The 11,319-nt window shown below is 33.1% G+C and overlaps 1 protein-coding gene across 1 annotated transcript; it reads left to right on the top strand.

The window, feature by feature from the left end:
- Positions 1–893: 893 nt before the first annotated feature.
- On the top strand, positions 894–8,737 carry LOC133701829 (IAA-amino acid hydrolase ILR1-like 4). The gene is made up of 5 exons (XM_062125943.1): positions 894–1,525; positions 2,032–2,157; positions 6,734–7,048; positions 7,766–7,894; positions 8,176–8,737. Exons 1-5 carry the CDS (start codon positions 1,187–1,189, stop codon positions 8,581–8,583), a joined length of 1,317 nt encoding a protein of 438 aa, XP_061981927.1. The 5' UTR covers positions 894–1,186; the 3' UTR covers positions 8,584–8,737.
- The last annotated feature ends 2,582 nt before the right edge of the window (positions 8,738–11,319 follow it).

The raw sequence follows: 11,319 nt of genomic DNA on the forward strand, positions 1-11,319 counted from the left end.
TATGACTTGAGTCATAAGTTTAAAAAGTTAATGTGGGTCGGTATTTTTTTTTTTTTATTTTCTTTTTTGATTTCATCGTTCAATATGTTTTTTTTAAATAGTTTTGTGTTTTTCTTTAATTTATTTTTTATTGGGTTATCTCAATCTTATAATATAGACCACGAGTTTGGCAAGTTAATATAAGTTGACTCGTCTATTCTTATCCAGGTTACATATTTATTATATTATCATGGGTTGACTCGAATTGGTTTTTTATCCATTTTTTTTATCCAATTTCATATTTCTAAATTTGTTTTACCAAGTTATTGTGATTATTTTTTTTTAATTCCATTTACTATTATTTTTATTTATTTTTTTAGTTTAATTAAAATAAAACTAGCTTATTAAATCCAGTCAGGACTATAATCTAAATTGTTAATTTTTTTATTTAAAATATATTTATAGTATTATAAAAATAAATGTGGATTCGTGGCATACCATGTGCACAAATCTAAGTAGCAATTTATATATCAATATATAACTTAGAGTCTGTTTGATATTGTTTTAGCTGTTTTTTTTAAAGTAATTTTTATTTGAAAATATATCTTTTAAATTTATTTTTAACATCAATACATCAAAATAATATAATATGAAAATATAAAAAAAATTAATTTAAAATAAAAAAATAAAATAAAAAATTATATTTTTTAAAATTACTTTTAAAATATAAAAACAAACTAATATTATTAATTATTTATTTGATTGCGATACCTTGTTAATTTTTTATTTTATTTGTTGTCATTTTCTGTTACTCAACAGTGCACATGCAAAGTCATAGAAACGTGTGAAAATTGGCCTGTCTCTCTCTTTCTCGCGCAAAAAAAAAAAAAAAAATACACGTTGAAAATCAGCACAAGGATTATTGGCCTGATAAATTTGTCATGTAGAGTCAGAGAAGCATCTCATCACGGCCACCACTGCTACTACGCCCACTAATATTCCAAAACAACTTTTTTTGTCCTCATTTTCCTCACACTTTCTTGAGCTTTTCAAACATCACGCAACACCATCGTTTGCTTGTTTTACTTCCTGTACCATATAAATCCAGGCCTCGCTTCTTTCAGAAAAATCTGTTCCTTTTCTTTGCCCTCAAAGAAAATTCAAAATTTACGATCAACAAGCATTCTTGGTTTTGAGAAACAAAACCATGAGTTTGTTTAACTGGGTTTCTTTGGGGTTTTTTTTGTATTTGTTGAGTCCAATTTCAAGCTTAAATGGGTCATCAGATATCACTTCAAGGTTTCTCAATTATGCCAAAAAAGAAGAGCTATTTGATTGGATGGTAGGGGTAAGGAGAAAGATACATGAGAATCCTGAATTGGGTTTCGAGGAATTTGAGACTAGTAAGCTTGTTAGAGCAGAATTGGATAAGATAGGTGTTAAATATAAACACCCACTTTCAGTTACTGGTGTTGTTGGCTTTATTGGGTCTGGTAAACCTCCTTTTGTTGCATTAAGGGCAGATATGGATGCTCTTGCTATGCAGGTTTGGTTTACCTTGATTTTTTATTTTCTTTACTTCTTTTTGTTAGTCTAATTGTGTTAAATCAATTTGATTCTTGTAGGAATGATAATATATATTCAATTCTATCTTTTATTTCATTGAAATGAGTTTTAATTGAATTTAGAAAGTTTTTATATATATATATAACTTTTCAGTTGCTGCAAGTTGGATTTCATTGAAATGAGTTTTAATTGAATTTTGAGAATGTATCCCAGAAGGGTGAGATCTAGTTCTAGCTGTTTTATTCTTCTTTTTATTCTTCTTTTTCTTTTTCTAACTGGGACAGTTTTTGTTGATTTTCTAATCTTCTGTAAGTTGACTTAAATATTTCTGTCGAAATTTGTTACCTTCATTAATTATATTGGTTTTCTAGAGCGACAACCATTTACGCACAGCATGTTGTACTTTTAGTTTGGATTCAATTGACCCTTTTGTAATTGGTGAAATAAAGTTCCACGGGAATTGATTCATGGGTACTTGAATGACAGGAAATGGTGGAGTGGGAGTCCAAGAGCAAAGTTCCTGGGAAGATGCATGCTTGTGGTCATGATTCTCATGTTGCAATGCTTCTTGGTGCCGCAAAGATCCTTCAAGACCATCGTGAAGAGTTGAAGGTTTGTTGCTTTTTTTGGGCTTGCTGTTACTGATGTTATAAATGCGCAAATTATTATCCTGTAGCGCTCTTAAATCCTGACAATTTTATTTTTTCCAAATATTATGCTAAGTTTTTTTAGCAACAGCAGAATCTTTTTCCTGAATATTTGTGCAGTCATTTACACATTGTTCTTCAATGTCCTTTTTTTCTTCGACACCAGAGTTGTTTAAACTGGATCTACTACCCAGCAAACCTATGTTTAATTGAAGATTTTTCTACTTTGCTGCATAATTCATCCATTTAATTTCCATTGTGTCAAAGAAATTGATCTGTCTTCCCATGGAATTCTAAACTCCTTTCATTCATGGAAAAAAAAAAGAGAGAGAGAGAAGAAGAAGAAGAAAGAAAGAAGGAATTCTAAGTTACTCTACAAAACAAGTAGCAGACTTTGGGAGAAAAATGACCTAGCAATTTACTTCATTTGCTTTAGCTTATTATATTGGAGAAGAGCATAACACAAATGCCACACAAAACACTAACCATGGTTGTTAAAACAGGTTCCAAATTGTAAAATCTCATGATTTTATTTGCCAAACATAAAAAAAGAACAGAGCTAACATGGATAAAAAAATTAATCATGAGCAAAATTGTATGCGACTCTCTTGCTAGCTCATTGAACTTGATAATAATGTGAGTTATAGGCTGGTTTTAATGAGTTCACAGTGCTCCCTTTTTGGCCCATTTCCATGTTGATTAAGCTACTTTTTAAAGTTTGCACATGTTGCTTTGCTATATTTTTTGTTGTTTCTATCTTTAACATGCAAGTTTCTATATTTAACTTAAGTGATATCATAGGAAAAGCACTCATTGTTTCATTTCTTATATTTTTATTTGTATATCTATTTCCCAATCAGGTATTCAGGTTATGCTATCTCTTGATATACTTATATAGAAAATAGAGGACTAAAAGCAGTATTCCCACTCCTTTTATTGTTATTTTCACTTCTTGACTTCTATTAGTGACTAAACTAACCCTATCTATATTATTTCTTAAAATTGAAGTTTAAGGATTAGTACAAATAAAAGACTTCCTAACATAATACAAAAAACAATAAATTAAATGCTAAATTTAAAATTGTATCTCAATGACATTGTTGATTAAGTATATATATTTTCTTACATAAATTGATATTTCATTACAAAATGGATTGTTATTTATTTATTTATTTTTTCATTTTATTATTTGTAATATATCCTCATACAAAAACTATGTTTATATTGCTGCAATCCTGTGACAGTATTTTGTATCATCAACATGCTTATGTAGCATATTAACAATTTTTTTTTTTTTTTAAAATACATTTTCATTATAAAAAATTATGAAATTTAAAATATTATGAAATTTAAATGTGAAGGACACTCTAAATAGGATTAGTTTGTCTGTCCATAAAACTTTGGAGTGGGAATAGCTTAACCCTTAATGTAATTGAAAAGAACACAACAAATAGCAAATACGTTTAATAGCTTTTCCTGCATATTTTTTTACTCTCCAATCTCCATAGTGCTGCAATAAATTTGCGAAGTCTTTTATTTAAATAGATTTGTTTATGGTAAAAATCTTGACCTTGTAAAATAATTATAATATTTCTTTCTTTCGTAAGTGTTACTGTTAATTACTTTTTAAATGAAACATTATGTGTGTGAGTTAATATCACTTTGAACTTCTGTAGTTCTATCTTTTGGGGACAGATTCTATGTTTTATTTAAGCATTAATAGTTTATGTGAACTTTGTATTTAACCATGTATTTAAACATGATTTTGGTCTTTTTAAAGTAATAACATCATTAAATTTTGTTTAGAACTCTTATGTTTTTATTTTTTGTATTTGATATTAGGCTTTTGCATAGTAGGTAAACTCGTATGTTTTCATGATTTGAAGTCATTAGAACCTAAAATGATCTGGATGATTTTTTTTTTTTTTTTTGACAACCTTGATGCCCACACAAGCCAAACTCACTTCATTTTTTATCCACACACACATCACTAATGTTTGGAGTGCACACTTATCCTCTCGTCCTCTGGTGCACTTTCTTAAAATTACATGGAGCACACACAAGGAGCTGTCACTTGTTATACACATAACAACACACATGCAGCACACTAACAAAATGAACCAAGTCTGCTTATGTATACTAAGTTGATGTCAGTTCAGATAGCTAACTTTTCTAGCTTGGTTTTTTGGTACAACTAATTATAGAGAAATGTTAGCTCATCTCGTGGTCTACTTGTTACAATTCTCTTCAAATCTCATTGCCTGCAACTTGGTACTAAGCTTGCCCTTTGTAGTGAGTCAGTTGGCTTTTCTAAAGACCAATTTATTAATCACTAAGAAGTGTTTTTATTTGATGGCATGGCTAGCATTTCCAATACTTTCTTTACACAACCAGATTAGATTCATGCATATATGGCTGGCTCTACTGCTAGTTTTAGAGTCCTGTGCTAAAGGTTTTCTGGGCTAAATTTTTCATCTTCTGGGGAAGGAAGATCTAAGCATGTTTCATTTACATTATTTGGATAAAAGGGGAAAACTTTAATCTTTGAGAGGGGCTAAACTTTTGGATAGAAGAGCTAAACATGTTCAAAAAGTATGTTAGGGGTGAAAGGAAGTAAATTTTTCATCTTCAAGAGGGCCTTGGTAAAATTTTCTTTGGGGGAATTGAGCAAATTTTTAGCTTCAGGCCCTGCATTTTGCATGTTCATGTAGACAAGTTATACTGAAATAATATGTGGAGGAGGTGGTTGCACTGACCTTATGATTTTACATTTTCTATTCTTTTACTTAAAGTACTCATTGAAGCAAGCCGTTAGGTGTACAACGAAAGAATAATATGCAGTATTAGAAGTGGATTTGCATTTTTTGTAAGAGCTCGATTGAAATTCCTTGAAGAAGTAGCTCAAACCATAGTTTTGAAACCTGGACCGGCCCGACGGGTCGACCCGGGACCCGGCCGACCTGGGTCTAGAACCAGTCCGGGTCTAAGTAAAAACCTGTTGGGGAGTTGGCCCGGCGAAACCCGGTCGACCCGGAACCTGGCTGAGACCCGGCTACCTTCCTTTTTTTTTCTTTATAGATTCAAGCGGTTTGTTGCTTTATAACTCAGCGGCTGTGCTGTTTGTTTCCTTTATTTACCTTATAATTCAGCTACAATTCTCTCAAGCTTTTATAAGAATAGATTAGAGGGGAGGGGAGCGAGCAGCATGGTGGAGAGAGACCATCGAGGATTTGTGTGTAAAAAAGCTGAGAAGTGGAAGAGAAGGGCCATGGTGGAGAGAGACCGTCAAGGATTTGTGTGTAAAAAAGCTGAGAAGTGGAGGAGAAGAGCCATGGTGGAGAGACTATCAGTTTAAAGTGGTGGCTGGTCGCTCGAGTTTTTGTGTGGATTGAGGCTACTATGGGGAGAGGATTTGGGTGGCGTGAGAAGGGCAATAGATGTTGTGATTTGGTGATAAAAGGACTGTAATAGGTAGAGAATGTATAGTGGTGGTGGTGGAGCTGCTACGTGGCTGTTGTGGGAACTGCTGTTACTGACCAGGTTTGTGGTTGTTGTGGTGGGGGAATGGTGGATTGTCAAATTCCAACTAGGAAAGGGGTCTCTGCTGGATTTATTTGGGAGAGTGACAAATAGAGATAAGACTATGCTGCAAGAGAGGACGATGGATTTTAGCTTTGGGTCTTTTTGTGTAAGACATGACGGAAATGGTCAGAAACGCGGACAAACATGGAGATTGCTATTTTTTTTTTTTGGGTTGACCCAGGTCAACCCATATGACCTGTGAACCGATCATTAGACCAGGTCGACCACCGGGTTAGGTTTCAAAACTATGGCTCAAACATGCCAATAATACTTTCCAGTTAACAAATAATGACAATAAGCTCTCTGTTAAAGTTTAGATATTGTTTGGTCTGCCATAGATGGCCATTCACAACAGTATTTGTTGTATATACCCCTATACCCCAAAACCTTTCCTCTGGTGGAATTTGGAAGCTACCACATCGCAAATTACACGATTATATGGACAGAGATATAAAAGATGGCCTGGTTTGTCACTTTTTGGTTGGGAGATTGAGCCCATCTAGGTCGTTTTCATTGTTTTTGTTTTATTTATTTGGGTTATTTATGTTAAATAATTTTAATTGATGGGCTGAGCCCAGTAGTTGAGTATTTTAGGGTCATGCTATTTATATTTTTCTTTTTCAGTTTGTGAGACAATTTTGATTAATTGATAAAATAACATACTATTTCTCCTTTGAACTTTCTCTTCATCCTAGCTTTTTTATCCGTACTTTTAATTCTTGGCTTTCTTCTTTCTTTCTCTGCTTCTAGTTTTCTTTAGTTTTTTGTTCCGCATCACAACCTAATGAGTTATGCTGTTATACTACTAGGCCAGGACAGGCTGCTCTTTGGTTTCAGACCCTGTGCTAGTCCCTCTCTTTGCTATTCTTTGAGAACTCTTCAGCTCTCAAAATTCTAAGAGAACAGGAGCTTTGTGGTTCTCTCTCTTATGCTTCCTCCAATTTTCTTTGTTCTATTAGGGCACAGTTGTTCTAATCTTCCAACCAGCAGAGGAAGGAGGTGGCGGTGCAAAGAAAATGATCGATGAAGGAGCATTAGAGAATGTTAATGCTATATTTGGCTTGCATGTTGCCAATAAGTTACCAATAGGAGAAGTGGCCTCCAGACACGGTCCTCTACTGGCTGGGAGTGGATTCTTTGAAGCAGTAATAAGTGGAAAAGGAGGTCATGCTGCCATTCCTCAGCATTCAATAGATCCAATACTGGCAGCTTCCAATGTGATAGTTAGCTTACAACACCTTGTTTCACGTGAAGCTGATCCACTGGACTCACAGGTGCACATTTTGTTTTCTTCACATTACATCAACTCTAACTCTTAATGCCTTTTCATTTGTTTTTCATAATCTTATTGAGAAACTGTATAATTTTTGTTTTAAGTTCCTCTGTTTTTGCTTCATGCTATAATTCTACAAACCATTTTATTTTTGAGGATTGCTTCTGTGCTTTTCATTAGAGGGTTAATTTACCACCTTGTTGTGCTTGAACATGGCTTGGTTTTTCTTGCAGTATTGAAGCTCTTTAGATGAGAAGAGTTCTGTTATCAAGATGTTTTGGATATTTTTGTCTTTTACAGTTATGATTGTGATTCTGAAAAGTACCTCAGCTTTTGTTCAATGTGGCCAGCTTAAAACTAATTAATTGTTAATCAGTTAGTTTGAGAAACCTAAATTTTATCAAGCGATCAAGCTGCGCTGATTATCACAATAATAAATGAGAATAGAATATAGAATTTCATGACTTGTTCCTATGTCTACTATATGGATGCTATTTTGTGATTCAGATTTGGTTGATGCATGAAAAAGATTGAGAAAGGTAAGTAATTTAATCTGATTGGTGCACCAGTTTCTTTTTTATATCACTGAAAAAAGAGACTTGCCTTTTCTGTTAGCAGATAGGGACAATGCTCGGCTTGTTGAAGTGATTGAACATTGTTATTCATACGTATTCACTTTTTATATTTTGGCACTGTTTAATTTGAAGTTAACATGCAGGTGGTGACAGTTGCAAAATTCCAAGGAGGTGGTGCATTCAATGTTATTCCAGATTCTGTTACAATTGGTGGCACCTTCCGAGCCTTTTTAAAGGAAAGCTTTATGCAACTTAGGCAACGTATTGAGGAGGTATTGCTGTTGAATTATGAGCAAATATAACTATGTCTGAAAAAATTGTATTGAATTTCTTGTTTCATTTTTTGTGGACAAAAATCTTGTCTAACCTTTTTGATCTGCGGATCTTTTTTCCATGCTTTGTCTTCGTAACTAAAAATGGTTTTCCTTCTTTATCTCAGTGACTAAAATTTAACTTGGTATGCTTCTCTGTTGTATTCTCAAACTTCTATTCAGGTTTTCCATTTGCTTCCTTATATTTCACCATGATCAGTCCTGTTTCTCTTTAATTACAGGTTGTCACAGGGCAAGCTGCAGTACAACGGTGTAAAGCAGTTATTAATTTCCTTGAGAATGAAAAACCCTTTTTCCCTCCTACCATAAATGATAAATACTTGCACGATTACTTCCGAATTGTTGCTAGTGATATGCTGGGCATTGACAAAGTTAAAGACATGCAACCATTGATGGGATCTGAGGATTTTGCCTTTTACCAAGAGATGATACCTGGATATTTCTTCTTTATTGGAATGCAGAATGAGACACACAAGCAGCTTCAATCCCCACACTCACCTTACTTTGAAATCAATGAAGATGTGCTTCCTTATGGTGCTGCACTTCACGCATCATTGGCTGCTAGGTATCTTCTTGAATTCCAACCAGAAGTTACCTTGCCTGAGGAAAATGATCATGATGAACTGTAAGACACTTTTTAGCTGACTTCATAAATAATATAAATTTCTCGTTACAAGCGATGAAAATTTTCAGGACAACTCTCTGTATTGCTTCTGTTGTAAATATGACTTGTTATTCAAGTTAAAATATCCTGTTAGATCACTTGCTACAGGTTCATCGTTATCAGAATGCTTAAATCTCTCTCTTAGTTAAGTTTTGAGGAACAATTTGAAGCTATATGACGCTACACCTTCTAGTTACATCAATATTGCAAATCTTCCGGTATCATTTCCAGCTACTCGTTCATTTTGTTCTATAGAAACCTTACTGTACTGAGATAATTCATCAGAGTTGAGGGATTGTGCTAATCTCGGTGGAATGGATGCACACATGCATCTGAACTGGCCATGTTTGTTTTAAAAGCCCCAAAACTTTTGTTGGCAAGTCTAATGGTGGTTCTAAAGCGCTTGGAGCAGCAACCTTTCTTGCGAAGAGAAAGCAGACGGTGCTTGGCTGCTTGTTACACAGGCATGATTGTCCTTCAAACATCCTCTCGAAGAATTCATCTGTGATATAGGACTGAGCACTTCCCCCCGACCAGTTCTCCAAGAGACGTGGAAGTTGGAGGCTCGGCATTGTAGAGAAGTGGTGCCCATGCACATATCTTCTCAATTAGATGACATCTTCACCAAAACTCTTGGCAGGGAGGCATTCTGTCATATCCTAGACAAGATGAGGTTTATCTAATCTACATGCTCCATCTAGATGGGGGGGAGTAATGAGATTTCTAGAATAGCTATCTCCCTTAAATCATCCTGTAAATCATTGATTGTATTCTCTCCTCTTTTACCTCTGATACGGGGATTATATTGTAGATAGCTGTTATATGAAATGAAAATTAAGCCTTTTGGCAAGCACTTAGATTTATTAGATCCTACGGCTACTTCAACAAATATGCAGAAATTCTTGCCTGGAGATTCTTGAACGTCACAATTCTTGTTCTCTTATTTAATTTGCTAAGAGATCAAGTGAGGAATCCCATTAATTAATCGTGGCATCCAAAGAATGATATTGACTTCGATACAAGTTGGAGAACGAAGAGAAACAATAGTAAGAACTAAAGTTTTGACGTCTCAAAATTTGATACTTACAGCAAGTGCCTATATGGTAGTGTGGTGAGGTATGATTGAAGTTATGTTATGCTATATTTACAGTTTTAAAAGTATATGGTTAATCAACATACATCATAGTTTAGTTTTATATAGGTCCCACTAAAAACTTTACCTTGAAATGTTGGTTATGAAAATGCTATAATTTATAGCATTTTTAAAATTATTTTGAAAATATTTAGTTAATTAATGCACATTGCTATGCTTCTAAAAATCAAGCGTACACATGCCCGTATCTTCTAGCATTTCACCCTAGATAATATGAAGGTTAACTTTACAAATTCACCAAAAATCACAAATGTTAAACCAAAAAGTTTAAATATTCTCATTTCATAAATGATCACTTAACAACATCAAGTTTTAAACATGATAAATATCACTAAAAAGAAAGTACTCAAAAAGATCTTATTACAAGTTCTAAAAAATATTAATAATGAATATCTAATCACAAGTCAAAAGATGTTCTTCATTAAACAAAAATTCTTAAGCATAACTAATAACTTAAACTGACAACGATCAACTTTATAACTCAATAGCACCTCTACTTTAATCCTCCACCTATCTAGGGAGGGAAAAGAAAAGGGCCAAGCTAACCACACTTTAGCAAGTAAATCTACACATACTAGCAGGCCAAGCACAAGTTTCACATACACACATATTACATTAACAATAATAAAACAAAAACTTAAAATAAAAAATATATTAATAATTCATAGTTCACAAAATATGCCATAAAACAAGTCATCAATACATGCTTTTACTTAACATCTAATTTCATAAATATAACCTTACTCTCAAATTAATATGACCTTACCAGGCCATTAATTGACTATTCCTGACCAACTATTATAACTAGTTGGCAAGGACCCTTGCTAATTATTATAACCCATTGGCTGGCTATTATAACTAGTTCTAATGTCAACAAATCCACTCACCAGTGATCATTACCTCAATTTTAGCCATCTGAAAACCAATATGCAACCATTTGAAAATTTATTTCAAAACACTTTCTTTCATAAATTAGGTTATAAAATATTTTTATAAAAATTCTATACATGCATTGACAAACATCGCATATAAGCAAATCAATTTGAGCATAACAAGTGTTTGATACTGTTTTAAAGAATGTAACATATATAATAGAGAAAAATACAAAATTAAAAAAAAAATATTTATTTTGTTTAAAAATAATAGTTTGTGAATTCATTTCCTTTGTTTAAACAACCAAAGTTCAAAATATTAGCTCAAACAACTTATTCACAAGCTTATAACTCGTTAAAATCCCTCTGACATTTGATTACAATAATTTGTCAGCTGAATATTTCCTAATAAGAAAACCATAACTCCTTCCAGAAAATTTAGAATTTCATTCTGCTTTTTGGGTTGTAAAATAGTATTAATTACATTTCCATCCATATATGATTCACCATGTGATTCCTTTTATAAAGTTTATAAAAGCCTTGAAATCATTCCTTGATGTTGTTGCTATATAGCTTACGCATCCTTTACTTTTTTTCACCTTAACTATCTCTACAAAAACTCATATTAATACATCATTTATGGTGTTAGAAACTAGATAAAATAATAATTTTTCCA

The sequence above is a fragment of the Populus nigra genome, chromosome 8, assembly GCF_951802175.1.
Source record: "Populus nigra chromosome 8, ddPopNigr1.1, whole genome shotgun sequence".
Lineage (NCBI taxonomy): Eukaryota > Viridiplantae > Streptophyta > Magnoliopsida > Malpighiales > Salicaceae > Populus > Populus nigra.

What these genes read in the sequence shown, in the direction of transcription:
- LOC133701829 (XM_062125943.1), top strand. Translation starts at nt 1,187, where the DNA reads ATGAGTTTGTTTAACTGGGTTTCTTTGGGGTTTTTTTTGTATTTGTTG. An exon ending in TGGATGCTCTTGCTATGCAG is followed by an intron (nt 1,526 to 2,031) that starts GTTTGGTTTACC and finishes CTTGAATGACAG; the next exon opens with GAAATGGTGGAGTGGGAGTC. An exon ending in TTAGGCAACGTATTGAGGAG is followed by an intron (nt 7,895 to 8,175) that starts GTATTGCTGTTG and finishes CTTTAATTACAG; the next exon opens with GTTGTCACAGGGCAAGCTGC.